Genomic DNA, 17,947 nt, shown 5'->3' on the forward strand with positions numbered 1-17,947 from the left:
AACACGTGCATCCCCTGTTAGCATGTTTCAGGACTGACTGGAATGTGTCAAAGCACCAGAATGAACGCAGACTCACATGCGCTGCTGGCATTGAAGTGTCGTGAGGCGTTCTGCAGTACCAGCAGGAAACAAAGGGCGTCTCCATGTTGAGGTCTGCCAATGGAGATTTGTGCAGTGTGGGGGTCGTCTGGGTTAAGGGAACATTCCTCAATTCAATATGCTGCGGTACTGTTTCATAATAAAGCTGGAAACCAAGTGTTTGTAGCCCTACAAATGCAGTGTACTGTAGCAGTGCTTTTCTTTTGCAGGTTTGTGCGCACTATCCTGCCCTTCTCCCAGGAGTTTCAGAGGGATAAGCAGCCCAATGCCCAGCCCCAGTACCTGTACGGGTCAAAGGTGAGTTGATTGCATTTGTGTACAAAATGTGTGACTTATTAAATGAATGGCATTAAAACAATTCCCTTACTGAGAAAACATATTTTTTCGTAAATAATATTAAAATTTGAATGAATTTCTTGGTCTAGAACATTCTCGGAGCCAGGTTAAAAATGTGCTCTCTAATATTAATTACGCCCAAACAGCTTTGGAAAAACAGTCTTGAAGTGAAAGTTTTTCCATACAAGCAGTGTGTAAATTGATGTATTGCTGTGAGTAGCATAGGAACAATTGAGATGTTTTCAATCTGAAATATTGTTTAAGTACGAAGAGATCAAGGACATACTATGAGCACCCATGCCAGACACAAGGAAAGTTCAGCTAATTGCAGCAGTTTACAGAAATATGAAAGAACAGAAATCTCAGAAGTCAGAAATAATTCTTAAGCATGTGCCATGCATCAAAAAGAACCAATAGCATGAAACCTTCAATCATACTTGTCTACATATACTTGTCTACAGATAGCAAGTTTACTTAAAAGCTCTTCATGTAAATAACACAAGGTAGTCTGACTTTTCAGTTGCTTATCAAGGTTCATTAAAAGTTGCTTTTCTCAAATTCTGCTACTCTTAGTTTACTCAGTTAAGTTGAGAGTGGAGAGTGTAGCATAGATAATTCCTCCTACAGTAGTTTCTTGCTGATTTTTCTTTTTCTTTATTTTATTCTTCTCTGAAAATGCAGACCATGTACATTTTGAAAGACTTCCGAAGGGGATATCGCCAGTTTCAAAAGTGTGTACTCAAGGCATTTCCCATGACATTAGGGTGGATATTCCACACCCAAGGGAGGAAATAGGCATTTCAAAAGACCCATTTTTGACAAAGTCAGTGAGACCTTCTAAACCGGATGCAGGGTGTAGTGTCCGTGCAGATCTTGGATTGATTTTGTTCTCAAAGGCTCTGGGAAAGGGTGTCCATGTCTTTGCATGCCAGGGGCACCAGCTCTCGATTTCTGTTGCTGGGGGGAGATGACTCTGATGAAGTAAAGGGGTTCTCTATTATGGTAGCCATTTGGGCATCTTCTCCAGTGTTGTCATGTGTGTAGAGACTGTCTGTGGCAGCCTCTCTCTTGTCTGGCAGATCTGGGCCGGCGAAGGTCCCCTCTGGGTTATCCTGCTGTTTGCCGCACCAGATGTGAAGGCAGCCGTACAAGAGGATGCCAGCGATAATGAGCAGAAGGAGGCTGCTGGTCAGCCAGATGCCCATGGCCAGTTCCTTCCTGCCACTACCCAGCGAGGAGGAGGGGTCCTGGTCCAGGGTGCTGAAGACATGGCACTGGTTGCCAGAGGGGTTGGCTGACTGGCATGTGACACATAGGATGTAGCTGGTCTGTGGACTCAGGTTCCACAAGCTAGCAGAGGTCTGTTCGGTTGGAACTTTGTCCTCCTTAAGGAAGTTGTTCCTGGAGTAGCCTGTGAGCAGATTGTTCCAGTTCGGGTGGTACATGATGCTGTAGAAGCTGTCCTTGCAGCTCGGAGAGGGGGGCCACGTGACTGTGGCAGAGGTGGCTGTGATGTTTTGCACAGTGATTCCCATATTGCTGTCTTTATCGCTGTATCTTTAGTTGTTCATTGTAGAAAGAAGAAAAAAAAATCCTCTTCCGTCTTCTAAAGCAACTGTGTGTCTGCAAGCATTTTCATTGTCTGCTTTCAAAGGTCTTCATTCTGAAATATGAGAGAATTGCACATTTAAATTAGTCAAACACTCACTCTATTCCCTGTCATTTCATGGTGGCATGTTCCTTTCTATTTCTGTTGTGCATTATAAGCTGTTAGAAATGTGCTGCTGGGCCAGCTTTCTGATGCCGACTGTATGCAGTACTCGGTCCTCCACGGAAGAAACAGTGTTAATGGTTCTGACTGTACCTGGAGGACAGACTGACGTGGCTTCAGATTTCCAATGTAATTGCCTCTACTGGTATTTAATGACTTCTTCTGAGAGGTAATGCTGTATTCCTTTTAAAAGATGTGAAGTTTTTCACAACAGAAGTTTAAAAATTCAGCCTTCTACAAGTCAACCCACTCTCGCAACTGCAGTGGTCTTCAGCGCTGTACTGTTCTGTAACTAAAGAGGTGGTGTTTCTTGATGAGTGTGTAGGTGGTAACTTGAACAATGTATTTTTATGTCCTGTCTCCTGTGTTTGTTCTTGTTGGAACAGTTATCGCAATTTGAATTACCAGTGCTGTATCCTTGACATGTTATTCAGGATATTGTGTTGCGTTTGAGTCACTAACAGGGGTGATTAAATTCCCATAGAGTTTAGTGCAGGAAATTATCAACCACAAGCAAAAGAAAAATAGTTTCTCCTGAGACTCGGCTCATTTTAATACAGTTTCTCCTGAGACTCGGCTCATTTTAATACAGTTTCTCCTGAGACTCGGCTCATTTTAATACAGTTTCTCCTGAGACTCGGCTCATTTTAATACAGTTTCTCCTGAGACTCGGCTCATTTTAATACTCATTTTAATACAGTTTCTCCTGAGACTCGGCTCATTTTAATACAGTTTCTCCTGAGACTCGGCTCATTTTAATACAGTTTCTCCTGAGACTCGGCTCATTTTAATACAGTTTCTCCTGAGACTCGGCTCATTTTAATACAGTTTCTCCTGAGACTCGGCTCATTTTAATACAGTTTCTCCTGAGACTCGGCTCATTTTAATACAGTTTCTCCTGAGACTCGGCTCATTTTAATACAGTTTCTCCTGAGACTCGGCTCATTTTAATACAGTTTCTCCTGAGACTCGGCTCATTTTAATACAGTTTCTCCTGAGACTCGGCTCATTTTAATACAGTTTCTCCTGAGACGCGGCTCATTTTAATACAGTTTCTCCTGAGACGCGGCTCATTTTAATACAGTTTCTCCTGAGACTCGGCTCATTTTAATACAGTTTCTCCTGAGACTCGGCTCATTTTATTATTGTACTCAATTAGAATAATAAGTCTCCCTGAGGTCTCCCCTGGTAAAGGCATGACACGTGGTGCGCAGGGTGAGCCGTACACTCTCATTGGCTCTGGCATTGCCATTTCTTGGGGGCACAAGTGGCTGGACTGTTTTTCCTCATTGTGCTGCAGGGACCGGGTGATGAAGCTCACTGACACCCTCTCTCGAGCCCCTGGGTGGATAGAGGTCATTGGCTTGGTCAAGGGATCGGAGGAGGCCACTGACATCTCCTGCATTGCACAACTTAAGATCCAGTCATTTTATTAAACTGGTTGTTCTCAGTTTATCAGCAGGTTGTGGTCGTCACTCATTTCAGTTTGCAGCAGCGGTTGGCTGGAATGAGTTTCAACACAAGTTAAAGTTAGAACATCTCATATCTGAGGTTGCATATAGCTGTAGGGCAACTCACTGACATCTGTGTTTGCTAAGTTGCTGCTGTGTTTTATGATTAATTCTGTGTGTGTCTTTTTTTTTTTTACTCCTTATTTATTGTGTTCCTGCAGGGATTCGAAACAGAACCAGAATGATAAATGATAAAAAAATTATATTCCTGGATATTAAGAGTTAAGACTTGAGAAAACAATGTTTATTACTGTATTTCATTTTTTTTTTTGGTTTTGATTTGAGAAAACTAAGACCTGTGAACACCAATACAATAGCTCACTTGGCTAAAAAAAAAAAGTTAACCGGTATTTCATTTCATTCAAAAAGGAACAAAATCAGCTGTTCGGAACTTCAGGAAACCAATCCAGTGTGGATCCCTGCTGGTGTGAGCCTCTTACCAGTTTGTCATCAGCTGACTCATCTGGATAAATAAAGGTTGTGCTTGATTGTTGACACGCTTCCTGCTCTCTGCTTGATGTCACTGCAGCAATTGAAACAGACCTTCATTTGTAATTATCTGGAGTAATCACTGTAGCTTCAGTTATAGGTTAGGCTGCCTGTGAGAGTGCTGGTTAATTTGTGCCCCCAGGCTAACATTCTTCTATCAGGCTTGCAATCTAACCCCACCTCAGTGTGCCGGAGCAGCAGTTCTGCATGTGTTAATGTGGATGTTTGTACTTGTGTTAGGACTGGTTTTGACAAGCATCTCAAGCATGTACATTCTGTTGGATACAACTCTAAGCGCCTGTGCATATATCGAGTTGCAGATTTAAAATACATTGTATTGGAGTTAGATGTCCGTGCAGGTACCCTAAAACCCGGGTACGCATCGGGTTTTAAATTATCCGACGCTACCCGGGTCTCTCTTTATTACCCAGGTATCGATTATTAATTTTGAGAATTTAAAGAAAATGTAGAAAATATGGCAGCGCAGTTGTAAGCGTGGGTCTCTGGCCAGTGTGATTTAAAGAGAATGCTAAAACAAGCTTTGCATTGAGCCTTTTCTTAACTGACAGGGTAGCAATGTTTTACAGAAAACAGTAACACACAGCAAGCAGCAAGCACACCTCATTGATAAAAACTGCAGTGACTATTCTCAGGAACTAAATTGGAAAGAAAACAACATAACATCCCGTTGGTTTATGTCAGTGATCACTCTGTCAACCATTAATAATAACCGCGTGGCTTCCAATACGCAATGCTTTATCTTCAGTTATTGTGCAGATATAATTTCTTAGCAAAAAGATAAAAAACACATTTATTTCAAAATAAATAAGCAAATAAATAATAAATAAATAAATGGGTGTGTTTCCTTCTTTTTGAATGAAATATTTCCTTGGCAGAGTTTGCAAATTCATTTTCTCCTGCTTGGTAAAGACACCCAGTGCTTTGCTTGTATGCCACTGTTATGTATTCACAGACAGAGTTTAGTGATCAGGAGCGGCATTTCAATGATACGACCAAACAGACGCACATGTCCCTCTAACTCTCTTACGACTGCTGTCAAAACCCAGCTGGCACTGTTTGCAGGAGCTGTTGCACCAGTCCATAACGTAATGGGCGTGCTGTACCCCTGCATTAGTTTAAAACTGAACACAACAGCCATGTTAACAACAGCAGCAGAATATGGCCAATAGATCAATGGTGTCGCAAAGAATCCCGTAGAATGAAGCGCGTTTAACACTGGCAACTGTATTTAAACTGAGCTGCTTCGTCTTCATTGTTGTCGCTTTCTTCTTCTTCTTCTTGTACTACTTCTTTGTCTTCCGATGTTTCCAGTACTGAAAAAGGTTACAAAAGTCTACAGATCTGAAGAAACTAAATGCATATGTACTATATAGTATTTAAATATGCATCATGCAGTAATATCTCTATTTATTTATTTATTAATCATTATCTGAAAAAGACCCGGGTATCCGTGTATTTCTTGGCGATTTTCTACCTGTGCCGACCTCTAATTTGAATGAAACAAAGTGCCTGCCAGCTGTTTACTACATCTCATACAGCGCGCTTTCACTTTGGTGACACTGCTGTCCTCCACACACGCACGCACGCACGCACGCACCGCACGCACGCAAGCACACGCACACACGCACACACGCACAGGCACACAGGCACACACACGCACACGCACACACACACACACACACGCAGCCGATGAAGCTGAGGGAGGTTGAAGTCACTACAGTTACGAAGCCAAAATATGGTACGTTTGCTTTGCCAAGCCATATAACCAGCAACTGCAGCCTGCAAGCAGTTTGATTGTAAAAATGAATTCTGTTTTATTTTTCTTGCAGTTTGAATTGTATGAAGCACATTTGCCATTCTGATTGTGTCAACAGACTGTCTTCATCCAAGATACAGTACCGTCTTCATTGCCTCAGCAGCCACTGTAGCTGTGTATGTAAGCCTACCAGCTATACAAAGCAAACCATTCTAAACAATGCAAGCCACTTTCATGAGTTCTGTTAAAACTACAACACGCAGAACTTTAGTTGTATTGGATTCTTTTGTGTTACTGGTGTTTTGAAGTTCTAGAACTACTTAAAATCTTGCTTGGGTTAAAATCTTGGTTTATCAAGGATTCACCTGTGGGGAAAAAAACCCTGTAAAAAAAACTAAGATATTCGTTTTAAGATACAGTGGGTGTTTATATATATCTCAAAGCTGTTGCTGCAAATCCTTTGTGTTTATGAATGTAGACAACATAATCGTTATTATTGTAAGTGGTCCTTTTGGAAAGTTCTTTAGTAATGGTTATGAAAAAACAAAAAAGTGCATTCAGATAAAACAAGCTGTGTTAGAGATGCCAAGATGTTCTGCCTCCAGGCTTTTAGTTGAGCTGCGTGTTGTCAATCACTGTGTCACTGTCAATTAGTCTTAACATGGTCTGACACTTTATAACAGCAGCCGTACTTTGAAAAGTGTTCAATCATGCAGCAGCTTTTTGCACCTGCAATCGTGTGTGTCTGTAAAAGTCACAGCAGAATCATTACATTCCTTCAGTTTGAATTCTCTAATGCTATGAATTACTGATTTAGTGTATTGAGAAACTGCAATAAAACCACAGTTTGTCAGAACAAAGTTGAAAGCATGCAGCACAGATATTAAATATAAAAGATGCAAACTTACCCAATCCTCAGTTTGGTGGTAAAAGGACATGCGGCTTTGCAGCTGTATCTTCTGATGCTAAGCTGCCTTTGATGCTGCTTTGGAAAGCCTGAGTATTTGTTTAGTTGATGTACTTCAATGTGCGGACCAGTCTCTCCTCAGTGTTTTTTCTGATTATTCCCTGAAGGGATGCCTGTGACCTATTCATTTCTTTTGTTCTCTTGCTGGGTAGAAATGATGCTGTTGCTGCCTTTAAGGAGCTGTCTGTGTGTGGAGGCGGCATTCTTGAGTATTCGGAAAGATTGAAAAATCAACCCAGGCCACAAAATGCTACATTTACAAACAACGTCACGCACACTGACTGACTTCCTTCCAGCTTACAGACCATCTGCCTTTAAAACATGTCTCTATTCTACAGTAACATCAGCCAAAAGGAGAGCCGCAGGGGCTTGGAGATCCAGCTGCTTGAAATAGGAATTCTTATCAGTTCTCTTCAGCGCTGACTAATGCACAGACCAGTGCACTCCTTTCTGAGGAAGCCCACACAAGGATGTGAAGGAGACTGTGTATTAATGTATGCAGTTTCATCAGATGTTTTGCACCACTTCAGAATATGAAGTAGTAATAATAAATCACACAACACTGGAGGATGGATACTGGGTGAATATTCGCTCTTTGACAGCGTGGGTGATCATGCTCTTTATCTGAGGCTTGTGTGTGTCTGTGGGATCATCGCAGTGCTTTCACGCTGTTAAAACTAGGCAAGGTCCAGTACATCTCACAGGTACTGAGGAAACAGCACAGCAAGGTCCAGTACATCTCACAGGTACTGAGGAAACAGCACAGCAAGGTCCAGTACATCTCACAGGTGCTGAGGAAACAGCACAGCAAGGTCCAGTACATCTCACAGGTGCTGAGGAAACAGCACAGCAAGGTCCAGTACATCTCACAGGTGCTGAGGAAACAGCACAGCAAGGTCCAGTACATCTCACAGGTGCTGAGGAAACAGCACAGCAAAGTCCAGTACATCTCACAGGTGCTGAGGAAACAGCACAGCAAGGTGCAGTACATCACACAGGTGTTGAGGAAACAGCACAGCAAGGTCCAGTACATCTCACAGGTGCTGAGGAAACAGCACAGCAAGGTCCAGTACATCTCACAGGTGCTGAGGAAACAGCACAGCAAGGTCCAGTACATCTCACAGGTACTGAGGAAACAGCACAGCAAGGTCCAGTACATCTCACAGGTGCTGAGGAAACAGCACAGCAAGGTCCAGTACATCTCACAGCCCCTTTCAGCACTGGTGCATACATCTACCCAGGTCAGGACCACAGCAAGGTGTACATGCACAGGTCTGGGAACAGCATTTCACACTGCTTTTGATAAAGCAGTCTTGGTCTGGGTGACAGATGCTTCTCTGGATTGAACCAATAGGGTATCCATTGGAGCATTTCCCATGAGGAAGCACGTTATTATTATTATTATTATTTTTTTTTTTTTTTTTTTTTTTTTTGAGAGTACATTACATTTAGGTGCAAGCAAAAATGATATTACTTGCAACTGCTATAATAATGTAGTGTCAAATAATGTAATAAGTGCATTTATCAAACAGCATTTATCAGAGCAGTGATTATTGAATTCTCTGCTAAACGCTTATTCATATTTGCTTCATCAATTCAAATGTAGGTGTTTCAAACAATGATTTGTTGCATTTTTAAAAACTGCATGTTTGAAGCAGAATTTTCATATGTATTAGATACTGTAGGTCTCCACATTTCCTGAGCGGTAACAGGGTTAATGGCAATTGGAGCTTTTTGCTTTGAAAAGATGTCACCGGTTAGTTATTTTGCAGCACTGTACAGTGTATATAAACAGGATTCAGTCAGGTTTTCTGGTTACAGATATTTGGACTGGAGGTTAGTAATATGGCATATCTTTTAAAAAAAGATTTCACGAAAAGCTATTTTACTGGAAATGACCATTGGGATTAAAGAGCTCCTTATCAAGTACTGGATATTACTGAATCCCTTTCCAGCTAGGGCTTCAACTTAAACAACAGATTTCAGGTGCAGAGCTTGAAACGGGAGTCCTGTTTCATTTGCTTGTACAGGCATTATTCTTCTCATACCTCGCAAGTGTTTGTTAATGTCATTTTTAAAATATGCGTTTGTTTCTTCAGGATACTAATCCTCAACAATTAAAACATAAAAAAAAAAAACTTAACACAAGCGCTTTCTTTTTAGCTGCAAATAAAACTTCTAAACCTGAAGGTTAATTCTTGAAAGCGTCAAAAAAACAAATCGGACAATTTTTAATAGTCACTGTTTATTCCGATGATAAGAAGGTCCTGGGTTGTCTCTCAGAATCAGTAAGAAGTCTGTTTTGGAAATCTCTGGACATTTCGGAGGTGTAAAAATATACCTGATTTATTATTAACATCATGCAGCAGTACCAACAGTTACTATATTTTATGACCTTGTGCTCTCGCTGTGTGTGTGTGTATTGAAATACAGTTACTGACATGTTGTCTGGAAGGAATTGGAGTTTATATTGAGTGAGTTAGTTATAAAATGCACAGTTCATTTCATTTAAAACACAGGATGAATTAATAAGATGATGTCACTATCTCAGAAATTGTTAGTTTCCTTTGTCTTTGCTATAGAAAAATGAAAAGGCGCAACACATGTCACGGTGGTGATTGACAGCGAGTGAGGTTCATAGGAACACACACAGTGCTGTCCACTGTGAGCTCTAATAATGAGATTTATGGTACAGAATAACAACAGAGTCAATACCGTAATGTACCTGAACCACAAAACCTCTATACTGACTCGCCCCTAATCTGCATTTTGACTTTCAAAACAGAGGCAATGCATTTCTATTGGTAATTGCATCTTTCTTAATCACCCTTTTCTATTTTTTCCAGACTCTCAATTTGGCATACAGCAGCATTTATAGCTTCTACAGGAACTTTGTGGGCCCACCTCACTTTAAGGCAATCTGCAGACTCCTGGGATACCAGGGCATCGCCGTGGTGATGGAGGAGCTGCTCAAGGTTGTCAAGAGTCTGGTAGGTAAATAACATCCCGCCTTGCTGTCTGATCCTGCCCTGCTCCGTACATGGGGGGGGGGATGATACTGCAGGCAGTGCTGTGAAAGAACTGCTCCAGCATGATGCCGGTGCTGTCCCATCTGAGTCCTCATAGCCAGGTCGTGTCTGCTCTGTGGGGTCCTGGCACTGCAGTGTTGGAGGTGCTGTCTCATCCGAGTCCTCATAGCCAGGTCGTGTCTGCTCTGTGGGGTCCTGGCACTGCAGTGTTGGAGGTGCTGTCTCATCCGAGTCCTCATAGCCAGGTCGTGTCTGCTCTGTGGGGTCCTGGCACTGCAGTGTTGAAGGTGCAGCCTCAGCTGAGTCTTCATAGCCAGGTCCTGTCTGCTCTGCTGTGGTTGAATGGCACTATGGTTTAACATTGAGTATATTGGTTCAGGGGATCACCCTAACAATAGTAAGAGCATGTTTTGGTGCTCCCCAAGTTAAGGGAGACTTTAGAAAGTTATATCAAATATGTGGTCATGAGATTTGAATGTAAATTATAAATGTGTGATCTGATTGATCAGGCTAATTGCATGACGCTGTATGTTCCAGAGCTAAGGATACCATGAAAGCTCTGGTTTTGAATCCATCAGTGCCTCTTAACTGTACTGTGCTCCTATCCCTCTGCAGCTACAAGGGACCATTCTCCAGTATGTGAGGACTCTAATGGAAGTGATGCCCAAAATCTGCAGACTCCCCAGACATGAGTACGGCTCTCCAGGTGGGTGAGCGCTTCTAAATCTCTTGGTTTTGGAACAAATTAGGCTAGAGGAAGTTTCTGATTGGCTAGTTCATATCAGAGTTGACACATCCTAGTGTTAAAGGTATTTCCTCTGTCTGAATGAATTTCAGAATCATTTTCTGAATCAAGGCTTATGATGTTTTAAGCTAATAAAACATGCTGCATCACTCCTAGCTTATGTCGGCTGTTATTTCTGTGTTCCTATAAGGAGTACTTTTCTTTCGGTATGAAACACGCCGGTGTTCAATGCAGAGATTTGATCGAGTTCATTCGGTCTTTGAACAGCAAACTGACTGAAGCAGGTCCCAGGCGGCTCCTTCCCCCAGGAATTCATTGAACTGGTGACGCAGTGAACATGTCCTGGTCCTGATTTTTAACACTGGTGACGCAGTGAACATGTCCTGGTCCTGATTTTTAACACTGGTGACGCAGTGAACATGTCCTGGTCCTGATTTTTAACACTGGTGACGCAGTGAACATGTCCTCGTCCTGATTTTTAACGCTGTGGATTGTGCCTTTTTCATTTCATATTAATGGTGTAGTGTCTTTCAGTATTGGACATTTCAGTAGCTTATGGAAGTGCCAGTATGTGGAATCAACACCTATGTGGAGTGGAAGAGCAGCTCATATTGAGAACTGCAGACGCTACAGGGTAGCTTGTGCACATGCAGATAATCGTGAGGTTTATAGCTACTGTGTGTCAGAAAAGAAGGAAGAAACGTCACGGTGTGTGAGACTTGAAAGGGCTAGTATAGTATAGTCTAGTCAATGATACCTTCATGCCAGGAATCATGTTTTGAATTCATTATACACCCCATGCGAGTTATGACTGTAGCTCCTTTTCCGACGGGAGACCTGAACGGCAAGCTTCCCAGTCCTCAGATGAATCGTTTTTTACTTCATGTTTAATATAAAAGGCTCCCCCTGTAAAGGACACTGAAGGTAATGGTTATACGCTCTGAGCTTGCCTCCGCTCTGCTGCTCCCACGCTCCCATCTGCTTCGTTCTCATCATTACAGTCAGGGAGATGATCGGCTTCAAACTCAGCTTTGAGAAACGAGAGGAGAGTTGGAGCTGTGATGAGTAATGCTAAACTTTGTTCCAGCTTTTAAAGGACAAAGTCAGACTTTGAATGCAGCTTATTAAAACGGGTAGCAGGAAAGCTTTTTCACGTCTCGTTACAAACAAAGTAGTTCCTCGTTATTTAACTAATGTGGGGTTTTGCTATAGAAGCTCCTTCCAGGGTGATTCCTATGTGTTCGTTTATTGTTTTCATTTTGAAGTGATGTACCATACACAGCGGCATTTTGATTGTTCACATCAATTGGACTGACGCATCTGTGCAATAATTCCAACTGAATACATTTAGTATTTGCTTGAAAACTACAACAAGCCCTGCATTGGTGCTGTGTGTGACGGCAGCATTTGCTTGTGTCTAGACGCTAAAGCTCCCACACTCAGGTGTAGCTGATGTCTCTGTGTGTCTGCTTCCATGCAGGTATCCTGGAGTTCTTCCATCACCAGTTGAAGGACATAGTGGAGTATGCAGAGCTGAAGACCGTGTGCTTCCAGAACCTGCGAGAAGTGGGCAATGCCATGCTGTTCTGCCTCCTCATGGAGCAGTGCCTGGTATGTAATCAATCAATCAATCAATCAATCAATCAATCAATCAATCAATCCCTTTCACTGAAGCAGGTAAGAAACCAGAACAACTTCTCCTTTACAATGGTGACCTGGCCGAGAAACCATATAGACGTAACAGCTAATACAAGACACATGGCAAATTACAACACGTCACCAAAAGTCAAATGAAAAGCTGCAATCCTGCCTGTTCACTGCAGATTTAACAATTGCTAGCATGTTCATAGCAGGTCCAGTTTATGACTGAAAAGCTTTACAGAAACCAGACTGGTCCGTTTCAGATCACTGTGTAAAACATTGCTGTATATATTGAAATGATAAAAAACAAGTATGTCTACACTATTCTTTCAGAAATGGGAATTTTCACAGGGAACTACATATTAAACCTCAATGGATGCATTTCATGGAAACTGTGAAAGAAACACAGCCTTCGTCATTATCACCTGGAAATGCAAACCTGACTGGGAATCAAAGTACCGACAGTGAATGAATCCCTAGTTAATGGAGTGAACCTCATCACAAATACCATTCCGAACCTGTTCAATCAATACAAACCCACTGCTGTATTACAGCAACATAAACCATTTGTTGCAATCAAACTGTTTCAGTGAGAACGACTCCTGGGGTGTGAGAGCAGCATTGTATTAGAGTAAAACAGATGGCATCAGCAGGGATCGTGGTATTGTAGTTGAGGGAATACTCTTAAAGGACATGATCTGCAGACGTTTGTTTTATACTGTTTAGGATTATTCTGATGCTGTTTCGGTTGCTTATTCAGGACATCCTTTCTAAAGCATTCCAAAGTCGTCCCAGTTGGAGTTTTATGTGGGTGTTTCTCTTAAATCCACGTGAATTTCTGTTTCATATCCACACTGCCGCTGATCAGCCCCGACATCTCCCGCAGTTCTTTTGTTTTACTCTCCGTCTTACTGACCTTTTTCCATCAGGTGAGAGCTGTGGAGCTGAAAGTAGTAGTAGTCCAGGGGTCTGTGTGTGTGTGTGTGTATGTATGTTCCTGCGTTTCTGAAAAGATGACAAAGTAATAATAATCATTTGCACCACCACAGGAGCTCCGAGTTATTTTTCTGAACACTCCCTCCTGAGATTCACTCTTCACAGTGAGTTTGAATTCTGGGAACCTCTTAAAGAGCAAAGGTTTTTTTTTTTCCTCTTCTCTTTTTGTCTCTGAGATGAAAGAAAACATTATCCTCAGCAGTCCAGAGGCAAAATAAATGACAATAAAAAGCTAGAAGATGACTTCCTGATGATCTAAACTCTAATTAATATAAACTCGTATATAACTGATAAAAACAATTTCCGTTCTTAGAGTTTTCAAATCCAGTTTCCTACCCTTTATTATCCCAGAGGGGACGCATATCCCCGGAGATAGGGATATGGGATATGGTACCGACCCCCATACGGTGCATGCCTGTGTACATACATGGATACACAAAACTCTTTCTTCATAGTAATTGTTACAAGAAATTTAATTTAAAAAATGTGGCATTCTGGCAGAAAACAGTGGGTGTGTTACACAGTGCAGGTGCCCTCTTGTGTTGAGAAGCACTACACCGTTCTAATGCAGTAGGACCTCAGAGTTATGCACACCTTGGGGAATGGAGGCTGTTCAGAAGTCTGAAATGTCTGTAACTCTGAAAATATTTAAACACTACACCTCGATCTGGTGAATAATACAAGGATACAGCACAGTAATACAATACTCATATTGTTATGGTTCTAAAGTCTTTAAAACAGTACCAGAAATGAAAATAAAGCTGTTGATGTGTTACTGTGTTAAGTAGTTTCAGTTTTGTTTTCCTCACAAAACATCAATAAATCCCTTGATCAGTGTGCCCTGTTGCGTCAGTAAAGAACTTTAATATATCGCTGTGCGTCTCATTTTGTTTCCTTGTTTCCAGTCCCAGGAGGAGGTGTGTGACCTGCTCCACGCAGCCCCGTTCCAGAACATCCTGCCCAGGATCCATGTGAAAGGTGAGTGCTGGCCTCCACGTCACTCGCACAGATAGTTGTAGCGTTGCCTCAATGTGTGTTTCCTCCTCCTCTGCAGAAGGTGAACGCCTTGATGCCAAAATGAAACGCCTGGAAGCAAAATACACTCCGCTTCATCTGGTGCCCCTGATAGAGCGTCTGGGCACCCCACAGGTTTGTTTCAATAATGCAATTTGAGCTTTGTTGTCATGTATTAATATAAGAGCCATAGCTTTCTCCCAGTTATGTTAAACCTACTTACCTTCAACCTTAAAACATCTGCACGGCAAAGCTTGTGTCTCTAGCATTTAAGTGGATTTTAAAAAATGCCTTTAACCCTTAGGTTATCTCTAAAGTTATCTCCAAAATGTTCTGCCATGTTATGGATATGAAGGACTCTATATATTTCATGTCTGCTTGTCTAATTACTAAACTTAGACAAGTCTTTTTACTTCTGACACATCTGTATAATATATCAGAACATACACTCATGCACATACATTCTGTAAATTGTCATATTAGTGTATGAAGCTCTTTCTGTAGCTAAATCCATTCTTGCTATTTATTCTGACACAAAACCAGCAAATTGCTATCGCAAGGGAGGGAGACCTGCTGACCAAAGAGAGGCTGTGCTGTGGCCTGTCCATGTTTGAGGTGATCTTGACCAGAGTGCGAAACTTCCTGGATGATGATATCTGGCGCGGCCCCCTGCCCAGCAATGGTGTGATGCACGTGGACGAGTGCGTGGAGTTCCACCGGCTGTGGAGCGCCATGCAGTTTGTGTACTGTATCCCTGTGGGGGCCCACGAGTTCACAGTGGAGTAAGTGCTGCACACGTCGCACTGAAAGCTGGAAGGACTACTTTTCCAGCTCTTGTCTCTCTCTTCCTCGACAATAAGAAAGCAATAAAATAATACAAGCTGTATTTGTAAAACAAAGTGTTTAAGTAGTGTTGATAGCGTACAACGATGTGGGTGGGGGGGTGCTGCTCTGTCTGAACGCGTTCACTTCTCTCCAGGCAGTGCTTCGGAGATGGACTGCACTGGGCCGGCTGTATGATCATTGCCTTGCTGGGGCAGCAGAGGCGCTTTGACGTGCTGGACTTCTGCTACCACCTGCTGAAGGTTCAGAAGCACGACGGCAAGGACGAGGTCATCAAGAGCGTGGTGTGTGTTCTGTACCGCAGCATGTTTCTTAATCTCTGCTGGCTCCTGTATTCAGCGCTGCACTTGAAGATGCAGCTTTTATGTTTTGTATTTTCTGGAGCTGTTTTGCCCCAGTTGTGATTTAGTTCTGGTCTGATGCAGTACTCTGCTGATCGATTTGTTTGGTAAAAGTTGATGCTGGGGGGCTCCATTGGTTGCACATTGATCTTTGGACAGAGGTACACAGGTGCAAGTACAGCATAACCAGCTCAGAGTTTATCAAATATAAAACGTTTGATAAAATATTTTTTTAAAATACTTTAAGTGGTAAGTGTACACATTACAGAAAATAACAAATTAACCAGATGAGTAATCCGTCAGTTTTATTTTTAATAGAAAGGCTTTCTGGCGTGGATTTGAAAGCATACTAAACTGCACCCTGCTAGCTGCAGTCCCCTAGTTGTTTCTCTTTCTAGCAGATCCCCTGCAGGCTGCAGTGTCGCCTAGTTGTTTCTCTTTGTTGCAGATCCCCTGCAGGCTGCAGTGCCGCCTAGTTGTTTCTCTTTGTAACAGATCCCCTGCAGGCTGCAGTGTCGCCTAGTTGTTTCTCTTTGTTGCAGATCCCCTGCAGGCTGCAGTGTCCGCCTAGTTGTTTCTCTTTGTTGCAGATCCCCTGCAGGCTGCAGTGTCGCCTAGTTGTTTCTCTTTGTTGCAGATCCCCTGCAGGCTGCAGTGTCGCCTAGTTGTTTCTCTTTGTTGCAGATCCCCTGCAGGCTGCAGTGCCGCCTAGTTGTTTCTCTTTGTAGCAGATCCCCTGCAGGCTGCAGTGTCGCCTAGTTGTTTCTCTTTGTAGCAGATCCCCTGCAGGCTGCAGTGTCGCCTAGTTGTTTCTCTTTGTTGCAGATCCCCTGCAGGCTGCAGTGTCGCCTAGTTGTTTCTCTTTGTAGCAGATCTCCTGCAGGCTGCAGTCCGCCTAGTTGTTTCTCTTTGTAGCAGATCCCCTGCAGGCTGCAGTGTCGCCTAGTTGTTTCTCTTTGTTGCAGATCCCCTGCAGGCTGCAGTGTCGCCTAGTTGTTTCTCTTTGTAGCAGATCTCCTGCAGGCTGCAGTGTCGCCTAGTTGTTTCTCTTTGTTGCAGATCCCCTGCAGGCTGCAGTGTCGCGTATTTGTTTCTCTTTGTAGCAGATCCGCTTTTGTTAAGAGCTTTCTGCTGATTTCACCATCAATACACCCATTCTAATTGAACAGCAGAAGGTTGTGTTCAGTCCCCTGCTCAGTGGAGTGCTGTCCATCATGTAAGCATGCTGCAAGTCATTTTCACCTGCTCAAATAACAGCTGCTGCCTTTTTGTTCGTTTGGACTTTCCAGCCTCTGAAGAAAATGGTGAACAGGATCCGTAAGTTCCAGGTGATCAATGATGAGATCTTTGCTGTACTAAGCAAGTACCTGAAGTCTGGGGATGGAGAGAGCATGCCGGTGGAGCACGTCCGCTGTTTCCAGCCACCGATCCATCAGTCACTGGCTAGCAATTAAATGGAGTGCCTTGGACCATAGTTACCTTCAAGTCTTGGTTATTTTTTTTAGTGGGGTGTTGGTCAGTATAGACACTGTGCCTCCCTCTGTATGAGATGGAAAAACAACTGTCCTTGATGTCAATCAGATCTTTTCAATATCCTGTACACGCTTGTGCCTTATTAAATCTTTTCAAAATCATTAACCCTACATGTCCCCATCATTTGTTATGTGTAAGCCTTAAACTGGTAGTTTTTTTATTTTTATTTTTACCATACTACCATAGTTATTTTTGTATGTTTTATACCTTGTATTTGAACTTGTGACTCTGTGAGGGAATGCAGTGGTTGCTAAAGAGTTATTTAATCAACTGAAAATAACTTTTAAAAAAATGTGGGTTGGTTTGTAGAAAATATTGTTTTCATAATAAATTGCATGCTTGAATTATTTAAAAACCATATTGATCATTTAACAAACAGTTATGGAGTTTAACTAATTTCACTTTGTCAATTGTATGTTAACCATTTATTGCCTATGATGTTTTTGTATTTGACATCATCTTTATAACTGCATTTGATTTCATTAAAAACAGTGAATCTTGCTTCCTTTTTCTTTTGTTTTGATTCACTGTGCAATACTACCAGCACATTGGCTATGTAATTGTGCCTTATTGTATCAGAATTATTGATTGTGGCCTATGAAGGTAATGTACAGTAGTTTAATCTCACTTGTTCAACACGGTTCTATTTAAGGTTCAAAAGTGACATAAACAGCAAGAATGTCATTATTTACTGCAAAAACTGCATGCACAAAGTCAGTGCTTTGCATGGGATAGCAACCTGGACCCCACATCACTGCCATTCATTAAACATGACTGACTTGAAATAAAGCACCAGGTGCTGCAGACCCCATTGGGAACTGAGTGTAGTACTTTAACATTACTTTGAAAATGGGC

General features: G+C 42.2%; 2 protein-coding genes across 3 annotated transcripts in view; one reads left to right on the plus strand and one right to left on the minus strand.

Moving 5' to 3' along the window:
* The window catches only part of LOC121328084 (cytoplasmic FMR1-interacting protein 1 homolog), a 49,223-nt gene extending 31,630 nt beyond the window's left edge, over positions 1-17,593 (plus strand). For both annotated transcript variants that reach the window (XM_041272568.1, XM_041272569.1), the window contains exons 23-31: positions 309-396; positions 9,797-9,940; positions 10,595-10,685; positions 12,205-12,335; positions 14,267-14,339; positions 14,416-14,510; positions 14,919-15,157; positions 15,355-15,502; positions 16,849-17,593. In XM_041272568.1, coding sequence (XP_041128502.1) covers positions 309-396; positions 9,797-9,940; positions 10,595-10,685; positions 12,205-12,335; positions 14,267-14,339; positions 14,416-14,510; positions 14,919-15,157; positions 15,355-15,502; positions 16,849-17,013 — 1,174 coding nt within the window. In that variant the 3' untranslated portion in view covers positions 17,014-17,593. The remainder of the gene's footprint in view (positions 1-308; positions 397-9,796; positions 9,941-10,594; positions 10,686-12,204; positions 12,336-14,266; positions 14,340-14,415; positions 14,511-14,918; positions 15,158-15,354; positions 15,503-16,848) is intronic.
* Positions 403-7,730, minus strand: LOC121328087 (fibronectin type III domain-containing protein 9-like). The gene is made up of 2 exons (XM_041272571.1): positions 6,892-7,730; positions 403-2,098 (listed from the first exon to the last, which is right to left on the minus strand). The coding sequence occupies exon 2, from the start codon at positions 1,968-1,970 to the stop codon at positions 1,326-1,328; it is 645 nt and encodes a 214-aa protein (XP_041128505.1). The 5' UTR covers positions 1,971-2,098; positions 6,892-7,730; the 3' UTR covers positions 403-1,325.
* Positions 17,594-17,947: the final 354 nt, after the last annotated feature.

This window comes from Polyodon spathula, chromosome 15 (genome assembly GCF_017654505.1).
Source record: "Polyodon spathula isolate WHYD16114869_AA chromosome 15, ASM1765450v1, whole genome shotgun sequence".
Taxonomy (NCBI): domain Eukaryota; kingdom Metazoa; phylum Chordata; class Actinopteri; order Acipenseriformes; family Polyodontidae; genus Polyodon; species Polyodon spathula.

Bases quoted from the DNA above. Each gene is read 5' to 3' on its own strand.
- LOC121328087 (XM_041272571.1), bottom strand. From the start codon at position 1,970: ATGGGAATCACTGTGCAAAACATCACAGCCACCTCTGCCACAGTCACG.